The following is a 25,227-nucleotide window of genomic DNA, read 5'->3' on the forward strand; positions in this document are numbered from 1 at the left end:
TAGACCTGTTTCTTTTACTTTAGCCTTTGCTTCTCATTGCTTTTGTTCAGTAAAAGGATACTGTCCATACAAAATAGCCTGCCTCAGGGAACCCAGCCCCTCTGCCAGAAGGTTAAACCAAAACACCTTTGTTCAGGACCGTGTTCACCTGTGGATGGCTACAGGAAGGAACACATTAACTCATACCCTCCCCAAGATTGGCCAATCTAGAAGATAGCTGCAAGATTAATGGCCTTTTTACTTTAATCCTCCCATCCCCCCATATTCTATAAAAGAACCTGGCATCCAGACTCTGATAAAGATGGTTATCTTGAGACATTAGTCTGCCATCTTGTCAGTCAGCCAGCTTTCCTGGTAAAGTTGTATTCCTTGCCTTGACACCTCTCTCTGTTAAGTGGACTATTGTGTGGTGAGTAGAGAGAGCTTGGACTCTGTAACAGAAGGGTGTTGTGGGATGGGGGAGATGCATAGAAAAGTCACAGACTTAGGGCAGACTTACAGTCAAATAGCATCATAACTCCATGCTTTAGACATACAATGAAGATGAATGAAACACATAAAGAGAAAAGATTCAGAAAGATCTAGTCAAGATGAAAATTAGCAAGACATCTTTGTGAAGCAGACACAAGCAGAGGTGGTCAAAGGGGAGAGGCGTGGGCCTGGGCTGAGTCCAGAGAGGGGCTGGTGGCTGGGCGATTTTCTTTAGCTTTCATGTAGTCAGTTCAGTTCAGTTCATTTCAGTCACTGAATTGTGTCCGACTCTTTGCGCCCCATGGTCTGCAGCGTGCCAGGCCTCCCTGTCCATCACCAACTTCTGGAGTTTACTCAAACTCATGTCCATTGAGCCCGTGATGCCATCCAATCATCTCGTCCTCTGTCGTCCCTTTCTCCTCCCGCCTTCAATCCTTCCCAGCATCAGGGTCTTTTCAAATAAGTCAGTTCATATGGAGTAGCTGGGACTAAAAACTCCAGTGTGCACAGCCTCATGGAGAGTGCCTGGGAAAGATGAACAGGGAAAGGGACAGGAAAGTCGAAAAGGGGAAGATGAACAGACTCTCCAGTCCCAGCAGCTCCATCTTGAGGAAACACCTGGGGAAAGTATCATGTGTGAGCCAAAGGTCAGGAGGCATGTGAAGAATGTGCTGATGGTAAAGTGAAAACGGGAAACCACCTAAATGCTCAAAGGAAAGGGTGAAATCAAGACCTTTGTGTTGTGTAATTCATACAATGGGATACTCTTCAGTCATTGAAATGGACAGAGCAGAGCTATACATGTCAGCATGGCTGGATCTGGCCAAAGCACTACCCAGCTGTGCCTGGCTTGCTGGGGCTGGGAGCGAGGAATGTCTCTCCTGGGGATGCTGATGGCAGTGCTTTGTTATTCAGTCTACCCCAGGCATTCCTGAGAGGAAATAGACAGGGTTGTTCCAGATTGTGAGACGTGTCAGGGGTAGATCAGGGAGAGGTGAGATGACCTGAAGGTGCTGACTTAAAAAAATTTTTTTTAATTAAATATATCTTTTTATTTATTTACTGCACTGGGTCTTAGTTTCGGCATTCAGGATCTAGTTCCCTGACCAGGGATCGAACGCCCTCGCCCCAGCCTCTGGCATTGGGACCATGGGATCCATTGGCCACTGGATCATCAGGTAAGTCCCAAGGGTGCTAACTTCTATCAGGTGCTTCAAGTAAGAAGTTACATGTCCCTTACTCCTCTGGTTTAGAACTAGCATCTGCCTTTTTCCTTTCCATAGAAGGCCTTCCTTTTATGTAGGTGCTAATGGAAAGCAGGTATTGAGTCTTGAGAATGCTGCAAGAGAAAAAATTTTCAGGAATTTCCTCTTTCTATAGCAACAGAGGATAGACACCACTCCAGGTCATATAAAATTGATTTAAAGGCTCTTATCTGAATAAAGTGTAGAATTGAGACTACTTATGAACGGAAGTTGGTGATGGACAAGGAGGCCTGGCATGCTGCGATTCATGAGGTCGCAAAGAGTCGGACACGACTGAGCGACTGATCTGATCTGATCTGATGAAATGTCAGGGCAGTGTGTAATTTCCTTGGTTCTGTCTCGTCACAACAAAAATTTGAAGCCACAGATATTAAAGCCCTTGGACAGAACGTGTCTCAGCTCTCGAAAGACCATGTTACAGCTCTCAGCTCTCGGCCAGATCACTGTTACAGCTCCGTTTTATTTAGAAAATAAAAGGAAAATACATCCTCGTGGCGTGAGGGCATGCCAACCCAAAAGACGTAAAGAGGAAAGAGAGAGTGAGCACGGACGTAAGTGGGTGAGAGAGACCCCTGGCACTTTGGCTCCTCATTTTATATGTTTTTTTCCTCCCCCTGGGCCTGCCCTATGTAAATTGGGCCAGCCAGGAGTGCTGTTTGCTCTACCTGAAGTCTTCACTCCAGTCCTCAGACCTTCCTCTGTTCTATTTTCGTGGGCTTTTCCCTTCCTTGTCTTTTAGCCACTGCCCTTCTGGACTCCTTTTTCCTATTCTAACTACCTAACATTCCCCCTCAATAGATGGGAGGCCCAGTTCTTTGGGAATAGGGCCGTCGAGGTCTTTCTGGCTACTTCCTGCTGAACTGGTATGGCGAGGGGCATTGGGCCTCCCCCTCTTGCCAGTCTCAGGCCTCAGAGTCCTTATAGCAGTGTCCATCTAAGGGTGAGCAATATTTTCCATGGTCGGCTGTAACTTTATATATCCTTGTTGAACTGGCACTGCATGTTGTAGCTTGTTGACCTGGGCAGAGACAAAATGGGTTAGACAATTGAAAAAACATGGAGCAATCATAAGCAGCATCAATATGGCACAACAAGGGCTAGTTAGGGGCATTAGCCAACTCCAAATTCCCATCACCAGGATGGCTCAAGTCGCTCCTTGTTCAGGGATCAGAAGGTCTATCTCCTGTCTGTTTTGGAGTACAACCCCTGCCAAGCTGTGTTGGTTCTTTAGAGCTGTCCTGAGAAACCTTATCCCCAGAAACCAGATTTTGGGGGTGTTCATTAAAATGACACTCATTTGTAGTCCTGAATAGGCATCTGAGATCTCCCAGGGGCTCACAGGTGTATTGAGTGTCCTCTTCTGTTTTCTTCCACGGCTTGACTCATGAGTAGTGAATCCAGGAGTCATGTCCTGGTACCTTGACTGCTGTGGGGGTAGAAAGTATTACAGGGTAGGGGCCCTTCCATGTGGGCTGGAGTTGAGCCTTTGGGGACCCATCTTTCCAGACTTTAATTAGGACTTGAGTCCCTGGGGCATATGGCAGTGACTCCTTAGAATCTTTTGTGTCCTGGTTGACACCCCACAAGCGTATATCCTGTTGGAATTGACCAATGGCCATGGTATAAGACTGGAGGGTCTGAGATTCTGGATCTAGGAAGAGGTCATTGACGTAAAGAAAAGGTCCCCCATATAGCATCTCAGAAGGACTAAGACCAATCTCTTCCTTAGGGGCAAGTCAGGTGTGGAGGAAAGCTATTGGTAAAGCCTCCTTCCATCCCAGAGAGGTCTCCTGGGTTATCTTTTTTATCGCTGATTTTAAGAGTTGGTTGGCTCTTTCTACTTTTCCTGAAGACTGAGGCCTCTAGGCACAATGGAGATAATAAGCAATGCCCAGTGCTTCAGAGACCCCTTGGGTGACATTAGAAGTAAATGATGTCCTGTTGTCACTTTAATGACCTGAGCAAACCAAATCTTGGAATAATTTCACGGAGCAGTTTTGTGGGAAAGCCTTCAATCCATCCTGTGAATGTATCTATCATGACTAATAGGTATTTATACCCTTGAGAAACTGGCATCTGGGTGAAGTCCATCTTCCAGTCCTCTCCTGGATAGGCCCCATGCCGTTGGATGGGCTGGGCCGGCTGGGGTCTTTGAGCTCCTTCAGGGTTGTTTAATTGGCAAGTGGGACAAGAGGAGACCCTTGCCTTACAGTCGTTTGGAGGCCTGTTCCTCTGAAGGACCTTTCTAGTAATCTTTGGAGGGCCTTTTCCCCTAAATGAGTGGTGGCATGTGAGGAGTTAACCAACTTCCATTGGAAGTTCCCAGGCAGAAAAAGGAGTCCCTCCTTTTAGAACCACCCAATATGATCTTCTTGAAAGGCCTCACTCTTAGCTTTAAGAGTCTCGCCTTCAGTATATGAAGGAGTTTCTGGCAAATAAGTCTGTGGAACTAAGGTGGCAACCCCTATTAGGTCATGGTTCTGTAATGCTGCTCTCTTAGCTGCCTGATCAGCTGCTTGGTTCCCTCGTGCCACTTCTGTGCTCCCTTTTTGGTGTCCTTTACAGTGGGAGACTGAAACCTCAGCGGGCAGATGGACTGCCTCCAAGAGTCTAAGGATTTGATCACCATATTTGATTGGGGACCCTCAGGTGGTAAAGTGGCGGCCTCTTTCTTTCCAAATAGCAGCATGCACATGTAGCAACAGAAAGACATACTTGGAGTCAGTGTAAATAGCTACTCTTTTTCCTTTTCCCAGCTCTAAAGCTCGAGTCAGGGCTATGAGCTCAGCTAATTGGGCTCAACTACCTGGTGGCAAGGGTTTAGCTGCTACCGTGTCAAAATTGGAGACTACTGCATATCCGGCTCTTCTTTTTCCGTCCAAGACAAAGCTGCTTCCATCAGTGTACCAGATTTCCTCAGGATTGGTCAGAGGATCTTCCAACAATCCTTCTCGGGGTTTTGTCCAGTGAGCCAAGGTTTCTAGGCAAGGGTGAAAGGGGAGAGAGCCCTCGGGGGTAGGCAGGAGGGTGGCTGGGTCAAGAACCTCACAAAGGGATATAGTGAGGCCTGGATTTTCCATCAGCACTGCTTGATATCTGAGAATTCTTTGATCAGATATCCATAAATGGCCTCTCCCATTTAAGAGTTGTTTCACTCGGTGGCTGGTAAAAATAGTTAGTTTGCCCCCAAAAGAGAGTTTTAAAGCACCTTTTATCAGGACTGCAGTAGCTGCAAGATTTTGAAGGTAGGGAGAAATTTCTTCCCAATAAGGGAGGAAGACAGTCTGGGACCACTAGAAACTGGTGGAAAAATATTTGTCCATCCCGGTAACAAAGTGCTCAGGTGAATCTTTTAGTAGTTGTTTTTCCTGTAGCATTCAAAATGGTATAGATTTGGGAGGAGAAGGCTCCGGAGTAGGAGGTCAGGACAGAGTAGGTAGCCCCCATGTCAACCAAGAAATTCTCGGACCTACCTACCACATCCAGTTGCATCCTTGGCTAAGCCCCGTGATGGTTATCTGTGACAAGTGGGCTGGCTGAAGCGGGCTGCTTCAGTCCTGTTGAACCCTCGTGAGGGAAGGCTTGGTGCTTGACCTTGAGGCTCTTGCGTCCTGAGGGCAGAGTGCCACCCAATGTCCCAGTTGATGGCGTTTACAGCAAGCCATTTTAGGAGACTTGTCATGGTTTGGACACTCTTTGGTCCAATAGCCCACCTATCTATAGATTAGGCATTTGCCTCGTGCCTTGTCCTTCAAGGACTTGGGGTTTGCCATAGGGCCTCCCTGGAGGGCGGCCAGCATCTGGGCATGCCTTGTCTCTTTCCTTTTCTCCTTCTGGGCCTTGGCTCCTTCTGTTCTCTGTTATAAAAGGTATTGGTGGCCGTCTGGACCATCTCATCTAAAGAGGCAGCAGGGTCCTGCTGTTATAGCTGCTGTAACTTAATTCTGATATCTGATGCACATTGGGACAGGAATTTGTCCTTTAAAATCACCCGTCTCTCATAAGAGTCTAAGTCCACATTGGTAAACTTTTGCAGGGCCTCTTTTAGCCTTTCCAGAAAGGCAGTGGGGTTCTCATTGGGCTCTTGAGTTATTGCTGAGACCCGGGCATAGCTGATTACTTTTTGCTGGGATGCTTTCAGTCCTGCCTTCACATAGATTAGAAAATGATCCTTTTCCCAGATGTTCTCAGGGTGATTATAATTCCAATTAGGGTCTGAGGAGGGGACTGCAGTTTCCCCTACTGGGTATTTACCACTTGACATGTGAAGCCCCGTTGCATATCTTAGGGCTTCCTTTAAAACCCAAATATGCTCAGGAGCAAATAAAGTTTGACTAAATATGACCATGATGTCCTTCCACGTCAAGTCAAAGGCCAAGGTAATGTGTTGGAATGTACCTATATATTTGCCTGAGTCATCTGTATAGCTTCCCAGGTCTTGTTTGATCTGTCTTAGTTCTAAGAGGGAGAAGGGCTTATGGACCCGGGTTGGTCCAAATTCTCCTCCAGTTTCAACTAAGGGACATACTCACACTGGCTTTTGTGGAGGGGGTGCTCCTGGATACGGAGGCACGTTTGGATACAAGGAAAGACCACCAGGCAACTCTGGAGCTGTGGGAGGTAACCCTTCACAGGGGGGTTCCTTCGCTTGGTTGTCTGTGCCTAACATCATTTGCCTAGTTGGCTCACTTTTAGGGCATACAACAATCCCATACTTAAGACAGAGTTCTTTCATATCTCTCAGTTGGAAGAAAATTTGGACATAGGGGATCTCTGTCCATTTCCCTTGTCTTTTGCATAATAATTCTAGCTGCAGGATGGTATTGTAATTTATTTATTTATTTATTTTAATATATTTTATTTTATTTTTTAACTTTACAATATTGTATTTGTTTTGCCATATATCAACATGAATCCACCACAGGTATACACGTGTTCCCCATCCTGAACCCTCCTCCCTCCTCCCTCCCCATACCATCCCTCTGGGTCGTCCCAATGCACCAGCCCCAAGCATCCAGTATCGTGCATCAAACCTGGACTGGCGACTTGTATCATATATGATATTATACATGTTTCAATGCCATTCTCCCAAATCATATCACCCTCTCCCTCTCCCACAGAGTCCAAAAGACTGTTCTATACATCGGTGTCTCTTTTGCTGTCTCGTATACAGGGGGTTATTGTTACCATCTTTCTAAATTCCATATATATGCGTTAGTATACTGTATTGGTGTTTTTCTTTCTGGCTTACTTCACTCTGTATAATAGGCTCCAGTTTCATCCACCTCATTAGAACTGATTCAAATGTATTCTTTTTAATGGCTGAGTAATACTCCATTGTGTATATGTACCACAGCTTTCTTATCCATTCATCTGCTGATGGACATCTAGGTTACTTCCATGTCCTGGCTATTATAAACAGTGCTGCGATGAACATTGGGGTACACGTGTCTCTTTCCCTTCTGGTTTCCTCAGTGTGTATGCCCAGCAGTGGGATTGCTGGATCATAAGGCAGTTCTATTTCCAGTTTTTTAAGGAATCTCCACACTGTTCTCCATAGTGGCTGTACTAGTTTGCATCCCCACCAACAGTGTAAGAGGGTTCCCTTTTCTCCACATCCTCTCCAGCATTTATTGCTTATAGGCTTTTGGATCGCAGCCATTCTGACTGGCGTGAAATGGTACCTCATAGTGGTTTTGATTTGCATTTCCCTGATAATGAGTGATGTTGAACATCTTTTCATGTGTTTGTTAGCCATCTGTATGTCTTCTTTGGAGAAATGTCTACTTAGTTCTTTGGCCCATTTTTTGATTGGGTCATTTATTTTTCTGGAATTGAGCTGTAGGAGTTGCTTGTATATTTTTGAGATTAGTTGTTTGTCAGTTGCTTCGTTTGCTATTATTTTCTCCCATTCTGAAGGCTGTCTTTTCACCTCGCTTATAGTTTCCTTTGTTGTGCAGAAGCTTTTAAGTTTAATTAGGTCCCATTTGTTTATTTTTGCTTTTATTTCCAATATTCTGGGAGGTGGGTCATAGAGGATCCTGCTGTGATGTATGTCAGAGAGTGTTTTGCCTATGTTCTCCTCTAGGAGTTTTATAGTTTCTGGTCTTACGTTGAGATCTTTAATCCATTTTGAGTTTATTTTTGTGTATGGTGTTAGAAAGTGTTCTAATTTCATTCTTTTACAAGTGGTTGACCAGTTTTCCCAGCACCACTTGTTAAAGAGATTGTCTTCAATCCATTGTATATTCTTGCCTCCTTTGTCAAAGATAAGGTGTCTATAGGTGTGTGGATTTATCTCTGGGCTTTCTATTTTGTTCCATTGATCTATATTTCTGTCTTTGTGCCAGTACCATACTGTCTTGATGACTGTGGCTTTGTAGTAGAGACTGAAGTCAGGCAGGTTGATTCCTCCAGTTCCATTCTTCTTTCTCAAGATTGCTTTGGCTATTTGAGGTTTTTTGTATTTCCATACAAATTGTGAAATTATTTGTTCTAGCTCTGTGAAGAATACCGTTGGTAGCTTGATAGGGATTACATTGAATCTATAAATTGCTTTGGGTAGTATACTCATTTTCACTATATTGATTCTTCCAATCCATCAACATGGTACATTTCTCCACCTATTAGTGTCCTCTTTGATTTCTTTCACCAGTGTTTTATAGTTTTCTATATATAGGTCTTTAGTTTCTTTAGGTAGATATATTCCTAAGTATTTTATTCTTTTCGTTGCAATGGTGAATGGAATTGTTTCCTTAATTTCTCTTTGGTATTGTAATTTAAACTCCCATCCTCTGGCCAGTGTTCCTTGTTCCCCAGAGGATACTGTGGCCTCTCAGTGGCACAAAAGAATTTTAAGCGACTTCTCCTTAGAGTTAGAGGATCAACTCTAACAACTTCCAGTCATCAAGGATGCATCTCAAGGGTGTCTGTTGGGAAGTGGATTGGTTATTTGCAACCTGAAAGACAGTCATTACAGAGAGGAAAAGAAAGAGAAAAAACTAATAGGCCTCCTTCAATTTCCATGGGTGGACTTCCTTAGAGGTAAGTCTTTTTGAGACTTATCCTACCCAGTACTGTTGTAACCTGAGAGCCAGGCAAGGTTTAGGGTGTAGATCCCAGGCAAGCTGAGGCATGACAGCCTCCTGGAGATGCAGGTGGGACTCCCGAGAATTGGGTCCCTGGGCGGGTCAAGGCGTGACGACCTCCTGGGACCCTTGGACTGGCGGGTCCCCGAGCAGGTTGTGGTGTGACAGCCTTTCAAGTACCAGATCCCTAGGCAGGTCGAGGCATGTCTACCTCCTGAGACTCCCAGACTGGAGTTGGGTGTCCCCAAGGTCTCTAGCGTGACCAGTGCTGGGTAGGATTAAGGGGTTGTAATTTTAACTCATTGTCAGTTTGTTCATCGCAGAAGGGAATAGATATCATGATGTGAAGCAATCCAAGCCTGTGCCCTGAGACCGGGAACCTGGTGAAACAGTCATAAGTTTTATCTTCTTACTGCTCTAAGGGAATGTAAGTCACTGATTTTCTCCCCTAGTCCCCCATAAGAGCAGGTTAGGGTGTCTCCAATGGTAAACAGTTCATTGTCATAGACCCACTTGAGATAATAACGGAAATAATGACAAAGGAGTGGGTTATGTAGCCCTGTTGTTGCAGCCACGCGTTCCGGGAAACAGACTCACTCAGAAGGACAATGCAGATAGTGGAGTGCAGTTTATTCCACTGGCGGGCCCAAGGCAGAGTCTCCTCTTAGCCAAGGACTCCGACCAGCATTTGTGAAAATCTTTTATACCCCATGTGTACGTGTCTGAACCCACCACTCCAAATACCTTGAGACTTACATAAACCAAGGAAAATACAATCCCAATAACCCCATCATTCACGTGCTATGTGCTCATGTGCTCAAACAGTCAAACAATTAGCTAATAATCAATAAACCCAAGGTTACACGCCGATAGATACAGAAAAATGTATGGCCTGTCTGGAGGAAGGGGTGATTAGTGTATGTTTTCTCTTAGGTGATGAGTAACCTAGATACGATCTTCAAGGTTCCCCTGTCTGGAGGGGGTCTTATCCTTCTGTTGTTGTTTTCATAGGCACTAAACACAGAGTTCCGAGTCCATTGGAAAGGTGGCCAAGCATGGTCAGCATGAACAGGCCTAAGATGGAGTCCAGGCCCTATGAATTCCTTCTTCACTGTTAGGGGCATTAAAGTATTTTAATAATAGGCTGGGTGGAGCAATGTTGCCTACAAGGGGGCAGGGTCCTGGTTGTAGGAGTTAATAATTGGCTTAAGAACAAATTGGTAAGAGGCAACAGACCAGATGTTCTATAAAAGTGGAATGGAGATTTGATCCTGGGGTATGTTTGTAACTTTAGGAGAAGGGTGGTAAGTGTTTGGGCCCAAACGGCCTGCAGGGCTTAACTCCCAAAGTGGCAAACATTATCCCTGGAAGCCCAGTTGCCTTTGAAGGGATGCCAACAGATGGACTTCTAGCAGGCACTGTGTGCCTTTCACCTGCCTTGCCGGGTTCACTGAGAGATGCTGGTGCTGCACATGTTGTAGGAAATGCTCTTTGGCCCAATAGCCCACCGATTGGAAGATGAAGGCCTGAATATCTAGAGGGACTGGATATTATACAGTATTTCCCTCCCAAGAGCCAGCTATTTTCTGGTTGTCCCTCCAGAAGACTGTAGAGGCAATATTGTGGGCCTGGAAGGGGATCAGGAAAAGAGCATGAAACAGGAGGGAAGGGGGCAGGGCACAACTTTTGAAAGAATGACATAGTGCAAGGGCATAACATAAACTGATTAAAATGAGAAGTCAAATTGAACTAAACCTTAATCCCCAATCTGTAAGCTAAATGACACACCCAGAGGTGGTAGGACAGCTCCAAGACACCATCAGAAGAAGAGTGGGTGGTTCCCCAATGGTTGGGATGATCCTCCCACTCATTAGCATATGAATTCACCCAGCTCCCAAAACCTAGCCCAACCACATTGCATGGCCTAAGCCCTTGCACACTGCAATGGCCCACACCCTGCAGGTTGTACTTCTCTCTGAATCCTAACAAATCCACCTCTTACCTACTGCTGTGTCTCTAACTGAATTTTTGCAATCAGTCATCAGAGCCTGAGCTTCATTAGGTCCTGAAGCCAGGCATCATGGGTTTTGGCTGGGCCTCCTCCAAGGAAAAATGAAATCTTAAAGCTTTGTATAGATTAAAAAAATAAATCCTTGTGCTCCACCCCCTAAATTCAAATCACCTCCCCAGTAGACCAGTTCTAGAGCATCTAACTGTAGAATTCTCATTTAAAAATAGGAAAGAATATTGTATCTGAAATAAAACTTTTATATTTCAGTATATACATTGCCCATATTTGATTATTGGGTTAGATCAGAATAGTAGAATAATTTGTTTCCCTTTGTAAAATAGTTATGTATTATTAGCTGCAATTTTATATCAGTATTATGAAGAGCACCCTTCAGCATTCAAGTATTGGGTTGCCATCATGTAAAATGCTAACTAAAGAAAGGCTGCTTATTATTTCAGTCTCATCGCTACTTCCTGGACAACCTGATATTTCCCGGAGATTACCCAACCTCCCTTTTAGGTTAGGCAAAACCTTGTTTGATACGTAAGTGCTCAGCTCCCAGCTGGAATGGGGTGGTTGCATCTAGCTTATTAGAATTAATATGAATCACTGAGTTGGAAGAGATCTGACATTATTCCTTTATGCAAAATCATAATGAAATACTTCAAAGTTTGTGTAAGTTTGCATTAAAATGTTAAAAGGATCAATGTCCTGAGCAGTATTTATAGTTACTTTTAAAATGTTGAACAGTGCATGTGTGCCTGTTCTTTTTGTTTGGTTGGGTTTTTGTGCCAGTTGTTTTTAAAAAATCAAAATATTGAAGAAATGCATTTACAGACAAGTTAGACAGCAATTATTTTTGTTGCAAAAGGATTCCTACATTTTAAAAAATATATGCTGAGATTCTTTTAGATGCTTAATATATTTTCCGAGAATTTGATTTTTATATATAATTGATTTGAACTCAGTTTTCTAATGGAGAAGGCAATGGCACCCCACTCCAGTACTCTTGCCTGGAAAATCCCATGGACGGAAGAGCCTGGTAGGCTGCAGTCCATGGGGTCGTGAAGAGTCAGACACGACTGAGCGACTGCACTTTCACTTTTCACTTTCATGCATTGGAGAAGGAAATGGCAACCCACTCCAGTGTTCTTGTCTGAAGAATCCCAGGGACAGGGGAGCCTGGTGGGCTGCCGTCTCGGGTTGCACAGAGTTGGACACGACTGAAGTGACTTAGCAGAAGCAGCAGCAGCAGCAAGTCCCGGGAGAGAGGAGCTGAAGGACAGGAGGAAAAAGCAGTGGGAAAAAACGTCCCAAGGACTCCCCTTCATTAGTTCAGTTCAGTTCAGTTCAGTCGCTCAGTCATGTCCGACTCTTTGTGACCCCATGGACTGCAGCATGCAAGGCCTCCCTGTTCATCACGAACTCCCAGAGTCCACCCAAACTCATGTCCATTGAGTCAGTGATGCCATCCAACCATCTCATCCTCTGTCGTCCCCTTCTCCTCTTGCCTTCAATCTCTCCCAGCATCAGGGCCTTTTAAAATGAGTCAGCTCTTCCCATCAGGTGGCCAAAGTACTGGAATTTCAGCTCCAACATTAGTCCTTCCAACGAACACTCGGGACTGATCTCCTTTAGGATGGATTAGTTTTATCTCCTTGCAGTCCAAGGGACTCTAAAGAGTCTTCTCTAACACCACAGTTCAAAAGCATCAATTCTTTGGTGCTTAGCTTTCTTTGCCATGATCTTAGTTTTCTGAATGTTGAGCTTTAAGCCAACTTTTTCACTCTCCTCTTTCACTTTCATCAAGAGGCTTTTGAGTTCCTCTTCACTTTCTGCCATAAGGGTGGTGTCATCTGCATATCTGGGGTTATTGATATTTCTCCCGGCATCTTGATTCCAGCTTGTGCTTCATCCAGCCCAGCATTTCTCATGATGTACTCTGCATATAAGTTAAATAAGCAGGGTGACAATATACAGCCTTGATGTACTCCTTTTCCTATTTGGAACCAGTCTGTTGTTCCATGTCCAGTTCTAACTGTTGCTTCCTGACCTGCATATAGGTTTCTCAAGAGGAAGGTCAGGTGGTCTGGTATTCCCATCTCTTTCAGAATTTTCCACAGTTTATTGTGATCCACACAGTGAAAGGCTTTGGCATAGTCAATAAAGCAAAAATATATGTTTTTCTGGAACTCTCTTGCTTTTTCGATGATCAGGTGGATGTTGGCAATTTGATCTCTGGTTCCTCTGCCTTTTCTAAACCCAGCTTGAACATCTGGAAGTTCACGGTTCACATATTGCTGAAGCCTGGCTTGGTGAATTTTGAGCATTACTTTACTAGTGTGTGAGATGAGTGCAATTGTGTGGTAGTTTGAGCATTCTTTGGCTTTGCCTTTCGTTGGGATTGGAATGAAAACTGACCTTTTCCTGTTTTTTTGGTCTTTGCCGCTCAGCCCTCATCACAGGAAGAAAGGGGCGGGGGAGCTGGGCACGTTCCCCTCTCACGGTTTCCTCCGAAAGCGGCCCGGCTCCCCGGCCAGCCTTCCTCCTGGTGGCAGTCAGTTGATCATCTTCCTCTTAGTCAGGGTCTCATTTCTGGATATCCTTCTTGCCCCAGGCTGGCTGTGGCCCTGGGCACACCCCTTTCCATGGAAACTCCAGTGCCCCCTGCCCTGAGAAAGAACTTCTGCTCCCACCAGACCTGGGACACAAAGCATCCTTGCTGTTGGTGTCATCAGAAAGTTATCCATTCATTCAGTCAGTATTTACTGGGTCCTCACTGTGTGGCAGGCCGTGGGCCAGCCACTGGGCGTACAGCTGTGAGGGGCAGGGAATCCCGCTTCCTCCGAGCGCCCGTGTCCCATCTGTGTCTTCAGGAAGCTCTTCCCCAAGCTGCTTCCAGACTCACTGAGCTATCTGTCCGCTCCTGCCTTGCCTTCTCCCTGAGGTGTTCAGGGTCAAGAGGTTCAGTGGGTTCCTTGTGGGGCTCAGGTTCTGCCAGGATGTCCAGAGGTTGATCTCATGGGCCCTGGCCCCCAGAGGCCTTCCCTGACCCCAAGATAGCTCCCTGCCCCTCTCCACACACTCTACACAGAGCTGCTCACTGACAGCAGAGGCCATGTTCAGTGTTCTATTCCCAGCGCCTAGAAGGCCATGTGGGTGTTCCCTGTGCACCCTTGAGTGAGTGAGTGAGTGACTGGGTCTGCTTCATGGAGTCATAAAAATTAAATGAATCCATAAAAGACATTGGTGAGTTGCTGGTAGGGTGGTCTGGAATCTGGGAGGGTCTGGGAGACGTCTTTTTTTTTTTTTTTTTTTAATATTTTAACGTGCAGCCAAATAAATATTTGGCTGCATCCAGTCTTTGTTGTGCTGCTTGGGCTTAATTGCCCTGCAGCATGTGGAATCTTCTCAGACCAGGGATTGAACCTGTGTCCCCTGCATTGCAAAGTGGATTCCCTACCGCTGGGCCACCAGGAAAGGCCCTGGGTAGAAGTCATTTTTGTCCAGCTTTGTCCTGCAGGAGGAATTGCTGGGGGACCTGGCCCCTTAGTTTCCCGGGTGATCTGGACCTGATTCCCACCCTTGTCTCCTCAGTCGGGCCCTACCCTGGACTTGCCGGTGCCCTCCAGCTTCAACGACGTGGGCCAGGATGGGCAGCTGCGGAGTTTTGTGGGCTGGGTATGGTATGAACAGGAGATCACCCTGCCCCAGCGGTGGACCGAAGACCTAGGCACAAGAGTGGTTCTGAGGATCGGCAGCGCCCACTACTATGCCATTGTGGTCAGTGCAGCGGGCGGCAGGCAGAGCAGGTGGCCAGGCGTGGGGCGGGGTGGGGGATGGGCTGTCCTGGGGTGCCTGCTCCCAGCCGTCACCTGACAGCCTGCTTCTGGGGTACATGTGGGGGCGGGGGCACATTTAAGGCCCCACACTAGGGAGTGTGCCCTGGGTGGCGGAGAGTGGTCCCATCTATTCCCCTGCAGCCCCATTCTTCCACTCCCAAGGTCAGTGGCAACTGGCAGAACCCTCAGCCCGCCACACTCTGCCCGCTTCCCTCATCCTGCACTTGTGTGTGAGGGTGTGCTGGAAATGGCCAGGCCTCCCGCTTGTCTCCCTGTATCTGCAGTGGGTGAATGTGTTCCACGTGGTAGAGCACAAGGGGAGCCATCTCCCCTTCAAGGCTGACATCAGCAAGCTGGTCCAGAGCGGGCCCCTGTCCTCCTGCCGCATCACCATCGCCGTCAACAACACGCTGTCCCCCCACACCCTGCCGCCTGGGACCATCCTCTACAAGACTGACGCCTCCATGTGAGCAGCACCTTGCCCAGCCCCTGTCCCCGCCCCCATCCCCACCCGGCCCAGACGTCTTCCCACCAGGGGACAGGGTGGCTTCAGCAGAGGTGAGGCCCTGGCTCTTGGAGGCCAAGGAGACATGTGAGTTGAGATCGAAGGATTCTGGAGAAGGCCACTGTCCCCTTGCTCCATCCTAGGTACCCCAAGGGTTACTTTGTCCAGAACACAAAGTTTGACTTCTTCAACTACGCGGGACTGCATCGGTCCGTGCTCCTCTACACCACGCCTACCACCTACATCGATGACATTACCGTCACCACCGACGTGGACCAAGACATTGGTGAGGCTCCTGCCAGGATCTGCCCTCAGCCAGGCCCAGAGTGGCTTGGTTCCCTGTTTGGAAAGATCTCCTTGGAGATGGGCTCTCCCATCCACCTCCTCAAGGTGCTCTCACCTGTAGGAGATGTGATCCCAGGATGTGACCACAGGTCATATCCCGCCCCGACTTCTCTCTCATCTGATCTCTTGTCTCCTGTAGGGTGGGTGAATTACAGGATTGTCGTCCAGGGCAGTGACCACTTCCAACTGGATGTGTGTCTTCTGGATGAGGAAGGCAAAGTCGTGGCCAAAGGGGCAGGGGCCCAGGGCCAGCTGCAGGTGCCCAGTGCCCACCTCTGGTGGCCGTACCTGATGCACGAGCACCCTGCCTACCTGTACTTGTTGGAGGTAATAGTGGTGAGAATTGGGCTGGGGGAGGCTGTTTGCCCCCGTCCAGCAGCCCTAGCTTCAGCAGACCTGGTCCCCTCAGCTTCCTGGTCCATTGGATTGAAGAGTCCCCAGCCTGATTTTTTCAGCCATTGGTGGGGAGGCCGAGTTGGAAGAGGAGGCCCCGTGGCAGTGAGGGCGAAAGTTTCTTCTTGTTCACGGCAGATGTAATTTCTGCATCTCTCCACCTGCAGACCCAGAGGTGGGCCGTGGTGACTTGCCAGGGGCTGTCCTGCGAAGCTGAGGCTCCATGGGGCTCAGGCCGGTCAGGCTGCCTCACGCCCAGTGCTCGATTTCGCAGGTGAACTTGACCGCGCAGATGGCCGTGGGGCCCGTGTCTGACTTCTACACCCTCCCGGTGGGGATCCGCACTGTGGCCGTCCCTGAGAGCCAGTTCCTCATCAATGGGAAGCCGTTCTATTTCCGAGGGGTCAACAAGCATGAGGATTCAGACGTGAGTAGGGGCTCCTGGGTCCCTGTTTCTCGCCATCCCCTTCCCTGTGGCCCCTGGAGTGGCTGAGGGCAGCTCAGAGCAAACCGCCCCGAACCACTGCCTGTGCTTGGCCTGGATAGCGGGCTGATAGGGTGACTCCAGCTCTTGGCGGAAACGTGTCTGGGATGGGGTCGAGGGCAGTGGCTCACCCATCTCTGCTGTCCTCCAGATCCGAGGGAAGGGCTTTGATTGGGCGCTGCTGGTGAAGGACTTCAACCTGCTTCACTGGCTGGGCGCCAACGCCTTCTGCACCAGCCATTACCCCTACGCAGAGGAGGTGCTGCAGCTCTGTGACCGCTACGGGATCGTAGTCATCGACGAGAGCCCTGGCGTGGGCATCGTGCTGGTGTGAGTGCCTGCTGCCTGCACTGCGCGGCTCCCCCAGCTCGGCAGCCTGTGCATGCATGCTGTCACTCAGCCGTGTCTGACTCTGGGACCCCATGGACTGTAGCCCAGCAGGCTCCTCTGCCTATGGGATTCTCCAGGCCAGAATAATAGAGTGGGTTGCTATTTCCTTCTTCAGGAAATCTTCCCGACCCATGGATCGAATTTGCGTTTCCTATGTTGGGATGCTGGTTGTTTACCACTGCGTCATCAGGGAAGCCCAGGGTTTCTACAAGGGGGAAAGAAGTTGAGACTGACCTGCTCCCTTTCCTCCCTTGGCCCTCAGTGAGAGCTTCAGCAACGTGTCTCTGCAGCACCACCTGGAGGTGATGGAGGAAATGATCCGCAGGGACAAGAATCACCCGGCCGTTGTAATGTGGTCCTTGGCCAATGAGCCCGCTTCCTTCCTGAAACCGGCTGGTTACTACTTCAAGTGAGTGCTCCTGCCTTGCCTGGGCTGGTCCCCGTTGAGACCGCAGCCTGCTGACCCAGCTCAGCCTTGGCTGGCAGCCACGGGAGAGTGGCGGTGGGCCCTGCGGTGGGTGTGGGCTGCTTCCAGCCCAGGGGCATCCGTCCCTGGTCAATTCAGGGGACAAGGTACCCACCCACCCAGATTATGATTTCAGCCAAGTGTCTCCTTGACACACCTGAAATGAAATGCAGAGTTACCTACCTATTTATACATAAAACTTCAAATTAAAGAAAAAAGATAGTGACGTGGCCTGACTGACATAAGGAAGAGACATTTGTCAAAGAATACATAAATGTGTGAGCCTGACTCTCCAGAAGGGCCACTGAAGGACTCAGGCGCTTGCGCCTTCTGGGAAACTCCATGGAAACACAGCTACAGAAGCTGGAAAGCATAGCGGGCGACTCTGGTGCCGCGAGCAGCATTTCCCTCTGTTCTGCTCTTTTCTGAGGCACTGAGCCACGGCCGACAGAGCTCCAGTCAAAACCAAGCCCTGCTGTTATTGTTTAGTCGCTAAGTCGTGTCCGACTCTTTGCGACCTCATGGACTGTAGCCCACCAGGCTCCTCTGTCCTTGGATTTCCCAGGCTGAATACTGGAGTGGGTTGCCATTTCCTTCTCCAGGGGATCTTCCTGACCCAGGGATCAAGCCCATGTCTTCCACTTGGCAGGTGGGTTCTTTATCACTAAGCCACCTGTGTCTTCCCTTGATATTTATGCTGTCTCCATTCCTGGGAAATTTAGTACATGTTAGAACTGCACAAAACCACTTTGCAATGCTTTTGAGTTCACCTGTAAAGGGCTTTAAGCTTTATAAAGCTGACTTACCTAGGCATGTAATTATAAACAGATTTTCAAAGACGGGCATATTCTGACTATTCTAAAGTTACGTTGTTAGACGGGACCAGGTCACCTGAAGTTCATTGTCCGTTCACTGCATACCAGTAACTTCCCCCAACCCCCAGGCATTGTCCTGGGCAGAAACCTCACATAGGGGCCATCTCCCCACAGTGGGCCAGCCTCCTGGTGTGTTCCTTGGTTCCTTCTCTTTCTTACCATCCTGCAGTTGTAGCGTAGCTGGGTGTGGGGAATTATTTCACTTACTGCGGAGGCAGCAGAGGCCATGGAAATACTCCCTAGGAGACACTGCCTGCATCCCCCTGTCCTGGATGGAGGCTCTGAGTAGTGGACCTTCCTGGGCAAAGACGAGTTCTGGACACACAGCTGGAGCTCGGGTTGGGCAAAAAGCTCGTTTGGGTTTTTTCATAACATTATTCAAAAACTCGAATGAACTTTCTGGCCAGGCCAATACATGCCTATTTAAGTCTCTAGTGAATGCCCAGTGCACAGCTTGCCTCCCAGGACGCTCTCCCTAGTGATGTGTTACATTAATACTCATCCTAACCTGCAGAACATCCTAGTTTTGTCGGGGATGCGGAAACTTGCTTTCGGCAGCGCCCAGCTCAAAGATCTCAGCTGTGCCTCTCCTCTCTTGAGGATGGCCCCCTTTGGGGGATGGCCGGGGGTTCTAAGATCTAGGGAGGGAGGAAGAGAGAATGATGTCAGGGAACATGATGTCTTGAGGAGCACGTTTGCTTACCTGAAGTGCCCTAGAAGGCAGGGAGGAGAGCCATGTCTTGGGGGTGTTCTGTCTGGGAAGATGGGAAGGAGAGGATTCAGGAGGGGAACCTGAGGCCCTCCCCAGACTGACGGCACCGTGTCTTCTGCCCTCCGTGGACAGGACGCTGATTGCCCACACTAAAGCCTTGGACCCCTCCCGGCCCCTGACCTTTGTGACCAACACCAACTATGAAGCAGACCTGGGGGTGAGCCTGGGGGTCTCTGCACATCTTCCTTCTGCCTTTCCTCTTGTCCTGCCCTGATGCTTGCTGAGATGACCTGTGGGAGGGACCACGAGCAGCCAGTCTGACCATTTACATAGATGGTCTTTGGGTTAAAAAGAACTGCCAGGGAGTGATTTGCCAGGCAGTGTAGCTTCTTGACGCTAAGGAGGTCAGGCATAGGGAGGTCGAATTCCTTCTCAGTTGATTCTCAATTCATTGGTTTCTCTGCACCTTGATTTAGTTATATGCTCCTCAGTTTAATATGCTCAGAGAAGGGCAGAGTTTTAAGGGAGCTTAAAGTCATCATTGACTTGTGCTTCTCCAACTTGGCTGATCGTTGGAGCCAGAAAGGGAAGCTTTTTGAAAGTACAGAGGTCCAGATTTTGTGATTCTGATTTATAATGTCCAGGTTAGGAATCTGTGTTTTTAAAAAACTCCTCTGTGACTCCAGGCATCAATCAGCTTTGGGAACCAGTGCTGAGATCCAGGGTCAGGGGGAGTGAAAATTGAAGGGAGAGGCTCACCCAGCCAGTTGGATCCCATGCTCCTCTCACGGTCCCTGGGCAGAGCAGCCCCTCAGAAACTGTGTTGAGTTGTTGCACAAAAGCTGTAAAACAGGAGCAAGAAGATGCCTCACTAGGGAACTGAGGTCAGTACTAAGAAGTGCTCCAGGAAGCGAATCCTCTCGAGGAAGAGCGGATAAGAGAGCACTGTGTTCAAGTGTAAGTGTGAGCACTGTCGTTTTCACATGGACCCGATGGTTTGCAGCCCTAGTGATCTGGGGCCGTCCCTTCAAAGGAACACGACTGTGCTGGAACACCAGCGGGGCACAGGCGACCTGGGCATCTCATAGTCTCAGTGGCTTCCCTTCCTGCTCTAGTGGGCAGGGGAGCCTGTGCTGGTCCCCCCAGAAGGTTGCCAGGCTCACCCGCTGGGATGTGTGAGCTGTGGTCACGTGCCCACCCAGAGGTACCACTTCCCAGCGGCATCTTTCCGCCCCAAGCTCAGAAGGGTGCTGCAGCCCCTTGGGAGAGACAGACCACGTGGGTCCCAGTGCAGACTCTGCAGGTGAGCGTGGGTTCAGGTGAGCTTTGGGGTCCACTGAGCGGCACATTGCTCAGATTCGCGGCGGTGCTACCCCCAACCCGGGCTGCCCTCCTAGGAGGGAACTGTCCAGTCTCTTCAGAGCCCGTGACAGTAGCTCAGAAAGGGGACTTGGGAGGCTCTATGAGGAGAAAACTGCCTCCGGCCCTCAGTTGGGCCAAGGGGATGACTAGTGACAAGAGCACCACCTAGGGTTGAAGGAAGCCCAGTCTGGATGGGCTCCCCTGGGCCATTGTGCCTGGGGCCAGCTCTCTCATCGCCCTCCCCGCATGCCTGGGGCCAGCTCTGCCTCTCATCACCCTCCCCGGAGCCCAGCTGCAGCCAGGTCAGGGGTGCTGGCCCAGAACGAGAGGCTTGCTCCCTTCACTCGCTCCATTCAGGTCCCTTCTGACTATTATTTCCTACACGTGTGCATCTAACGCACTTTCCGCATTCTTCTTACCTCCTCTAGAAGCACCCCGAGTGTGAGTCCTCCACTCTCCTGGTTGGTGGACTCTCCTATGCTCTTGCAGGCGCCATACGTGGACGTCATCTGTGTGAACAGTTACTACTCCTGGTACCACGACTATGGGCACATGGAGGTGATTCAGCTGCAGTTGGCAACCCAGTTCGAGAACTGGTATAAGGCCTACCAGAAGCCGATGATTCAGAGCGAGTACAGAGCAGATGCCATTGAAGGGTTTCACGAGGTAAGTGCATCGAAGATGGGGGTTATTTTTTCCCTCTCTCGGACAGTGATATCAGTCTTCATGGCCCCAGACTAGAGATCTCCCACTTTCCCTGTCCCTCCCTTGTCCTGGCCACTTCCCACAGCTAACCAGGCTTTTCCTAAGCTGCTTCTCCACACGTCCGGCCCAGACTCAGCCTCTGTTCCATGTGCGTGGTCCTCAGGTAGCCTCCCACAAGCTGCCCACGTGGTCCCTGGAACAAATCCAAGCCTTGTCCTGTCCCTGGCTTTCCCTGACCCCACAGGATGAAGCCGTAATCTGTGCTCAGGGCTGTCCGCGTCCTCTGCCCTCTCCCAGGCCTTCAGTCCCAGATCCTGGTCTGTTCTGTTTGGTGGCTCCTGTGCTGGCCTGGCCTCTTCCTTCTGCCCAGCAAGCCCTTCTTAGCTCCGTAACCGCCAGCTAATGGAACTTGACTCAGTGGTCATGCTTCAGCTCAGGTGTCCACTCTTTGGGGAGGAGGGCCCCACCTAGCTGGGCAGAGGAACACCGTGAGCTGTCCTGCTCTCTTTGGTTCTCTCCTTGACCAGACCGGGGGCTCCAGGAGGGAGATTAAATTGCGTTTCCCTTGGCTTCCTAAGCACTCCGCAGTTGTGTCTGCAGTGCATCCTATGTAACAGCGTTCTCTCCTTCCTGTTGGGAAGGAGGACCAAGGGCAGCAGGGGTTGGTTCTCTTGTAAGTTGACTGCGGTGCTGCACCCTCGAGCGTCAAAGACCCAGCAGCCCCACTAATTCCCATGAGATGAAGACACAGACCTTACGCTCTAAGAACACCTCAGAGATCGTTATATCTTAGCACACGGCAGACGTGAGCTCGTCTCCGGAGGCTGAGTCCATAGATGTGGCCTCTGCTTTTCCCCTCCTCACCTGGCAGGTCTCAGCTTCAGTGAAGCTTTCTGTGGCCCCCGCCTCCGTCTGCGCCCCCTGCTAACCTCCTCCTACCCACCCCCCACCCACTACATGCTCCCAATTCACCCTTGTTACACTTAGAGCTTGTGTCTTGCCAGATTGTAAAGCCCATGAGGGCAGGGACTCTATCTTTGTAGTTTCTTTGCCACTAATGCCTGGCATATAAGCAGGTGCTAAATAATGATTTGTTGAATAGTCAATGGGCTAAACAGCAGCTCCTTACCTAGATGAGATACAGGGGAATTGGAGTGAAGTTCAAGCTGAGTCACACCAGTGTTCAAATTATGCATTGGCAGCTACTTCAGCCTTGGGTTTTAATTTTATTATCCAGAGACGTACTTTTATTCCTAGTGTAGTTCAGTTGTAAGACTGCAGTGGGGAATAGAGGTGGAAAAAATTAAAGCAAATATTAAATTCTCTTTAGTAGGATTTTCCTGGTGGTCCAGTGGTTAGAACTTGCACTTTCACTGCTGAGGGTCCAGGTTCAATTCCTGGCTGAGGAACTAGGATTCCACCAGCCGCTCGGTATGGCCAAAAAAAAAAAAAAAATTCTGTTTATAAATAAAGCAGTTACTAATTAAGGGTTGTTTGTTTGTTTTTTTTAATCCTTCTTTTAACCCTGGGCTACATCACACACTGGCCTGGCCCTCCACCAGTATCAGCAAGTCCTGCAGGCACTGTAGCCCACCACAAGGACAGATATTTTGGTCATCATCAGATGGATCTTTGTCTAATGTTTGCAGTTTTGCTGGTTGTGACTCCTAACTTCTCTCTCTGCCTTGAATTCCAGGATCCACCACTGATGTTCAATGAAGAGTACCAGAAAGGCCTGCTCGAGCAGTATCATGTGGTTCTGGACCAAAAACACAAAGAATATGTGGTTGGCGAGCTCATCTGGAATTTTGCTGATTTCATGACTAACCAGTGTAAGAGGCAATTGGGAGCATGGGATGTATCCCTTCTCATTGTTTCTGGTGGGCGTGTTAGTTCAGGACATTTGGTTCTAAGAACCCTGGAAACAAGCAGGGGAAGGCTGATATCATCAAAGCAGGCTACACAGAGGATTTCCTAGGATAAAGTCAGTTGTGTTGAGCAAGCAGCTGATTACTTGTGTGCTGCAAGTAATGCAAATCATTTTCTGAAGTAAATGGGAGAGGCATCCGTCTCAAGGCAGAGGTGGCCAGCTTTCCTCCATTTCACAACAGTGTGAGGAAAAAGTGGATCTTGCATTGGATTTACTGGGATACACTTGTGATTCTAGGGTGAGGTACAAAGCCTGAGAAACCTAAGACATTTCAGTCTGTTTTATAAGATTTGCTTATGAAAGGCAGGTTCACCAAATACAGATAAGTATCATCAAAGGGTTTTGAATGTAGGAGTGTTTAAAAGCCTTCAGAGTGAATATGGTCTGTACTTTCTTAAGTGAGAACAATGAGAAACTTCCAAATGAACGTTTCCTGTATTTTTTTACCCCTCTAGGTTATTAGCTTCTTGATATATTGTAAATTGAGGAGAGCAAGCTGGGGGAGGTAGGGAAGAACTGATAATAGTGGGAATTACCTTTTATTACTTCTGGGGAAAGACAGGTTTTTGGAAGGTTAAAGTTCAATTAAAAATCAGAATGGGGGGAGTGCTTCCTGGTGGTCCAGTGGTTAAGACTGCACTCCCAATGCAGGGAGCGTGGGTTTGAACTGTTGTCAGAGGACTAAGATTCCTCATGCCATGCAGCATGGCCAAAAAAAAAAAAAAAAAAGAAAGAAATCAGAATGGCAAGAGTGAAAGAGGAAAAAGAGAACACAAGCCTTCACTATGAATTGAACTGAACTGAAGCAGTCACTCATCTCACAGGCTAAAAAGTAATGCTCAAAATTCTCCAAGCCAGGCTTCAGCAATACGTGAACCGTGAACTTCCAGTTGTTCAAGCTGGTTTTAGAAAAGGCAGAGGAACCAGAGATAAAATTGCCAACATCTGCTGGATCATCAAAAAAGCAAGAGAGTTCCAGAAAAACATCTATTTCTGCTTTATATGCCAAAGCCTTTGACTGTGTGGATCACAATAAACTGTGGAAAATTCTGAAAGAGATGGGAATACCAGACCACCTGACCTGCCTCTTGAGAAACCTATATGCAGGTCAGGAAGCAACAGTTAGAACTGGACATGGAACAACAGACTGGTTCCAAATAGGAAAAGGAGTACATCAAGGCTGTATATTGTCACCCTGCTTATTTAACTTATATGCAGAGTACATCATGAGAAATGCTGGGCTGGATGAAGCACAAGCTGGAATCAAGATTGCCGGGAGAAATATCAATAACCTCAGATATGCAGATGACACCACCCTTATGGCAGAAAGTGAAGAGGAACTCAAAAGCCTCTTGATGAAAGTGAAAGTGGAGAGTGAAAAAGTTGGCTTAAAACTCAACATTCAGAAAATGAAGATCATGGCATCTGGTCCCATCACTTCATGGGAAATAGACGGGGAAACAGTGGAAACAGTGTCAGGCTTTATTTTGGGGGGTCCAAAATCACTGCAGATGGTGACTGCAGCCATGAAATTAAAAGACACTTACTCCTTGTAAGGAAAGTTATGACCAACCTAGATAGCATATTGATGCTTTTGAACTGTGATGTTGGAGAAGACTTGAGAGTCCCTTGCACTGCAAGGAGATCCAACCAGTCCATTCTGAAGGAGATCAGCCCTGGGATTTCCTTGGAAGGAATGATGCTAAAGCTGAAACTCCAGTACTTTGTCCACCTCATGTGAAGTGTTGACTCATTGGAAAAGACTCTGATGGTGGGAGGGATTGGGGGCAGGAGGAGAAGGGGACGGCAGAGGATGAGATGGCAGGATGGCATCACTGACTCGATGGACGAGAGTCTGAGTGAACTCCGGTAGTTGGTGATGGACAGGAAGGCCTGGTGTGCTGCGATTCATGGGGTCGCAAAGAGTCGGACATGACTGAGTGACTGAACTGAACTGAACTGAAGCAGTCACTCCTCACTGCCCCCCTCCCCTAGCCTCTGGCAACCACTAGCCTACTTTCTGTCTCTATGGATCTGTCTGTCCTGAAACTCTCATATGGATGTGATCTTTTGTGTCTGGCATTTTTCACTTAGCATAATTATTCAAGGCTCATCTGTGTTGTAGCATGTATCAGCACTTCATTCCTTTGTATGGATATACCATGTTTTGAGTATTGAGTTGTTTTTACCTTTTGGCTTTTGTGAATGGTGCTGTTGTGAACAAGTACTTGTACTTGCTTGAATACCTGTTTTCAAATATTTGGGGTATATACCTAGGAGTGGAATTGCTGAATCATATGGTAATTCCATGTTTCATATTTTTTTAACTTTTTTAAAAAATTTATTTTAATTGGAGGCTAATTACAATATTGTGGTGGTTTTT

General features: G+C 48.1%; 1 protein-coding gene across 1 annotated transcript; it reads left to right on the top strand.

Moving 5' to 3' along the window:
• Positions 1-1,620: 1,620 nt before the first annotated feature.
• Positions 1,621-23,267, top strand: LOC129637658 (beta-glucuronidase-like). The gene is made up of 12 exons (XM_055561880.1): positions 1,621-1,649; positions 13,289-13,415; positions 14,433-14,618; positions 14,962-15,143; positions 15,326-15,468; positions 15,667-15,854; positions 16,195-16,347; positions 16,556-16,734; positions 17,057-17,203; positions 18,980-19,064; positions 20,699-20,875; positions 22,611-23,267. The coding sequence occupies exons 1-12, from the start codon at positions 1,621-1,623 to the stop codon at positions 22,890-22,892; spliced, it is 1,878 nt and encodes a 625-aa protein (XP_055417855.1). The 3' UTR covers positions 22,893-23,267.
• Positions 23,268-25,227: the final 1,960 nt, after the last annotated feature.

Source organism: Bubalus kerabau, chromosome 23 (genome assembly GCF_029407905.1).
Source record: "Bubalus kerabau isolate K-KA32 ecotype Philippines breed swamp buffalo chromosome 23, PCC_UOA_SB_1v2, whole genome shotgun sequence".
Taxonomy (NCBI): Eukaryota; Metazoa; Chordata; class Mammalia; order Artiodactyla; family Bovidae; genus Bubalus; species Bubalus kerabau.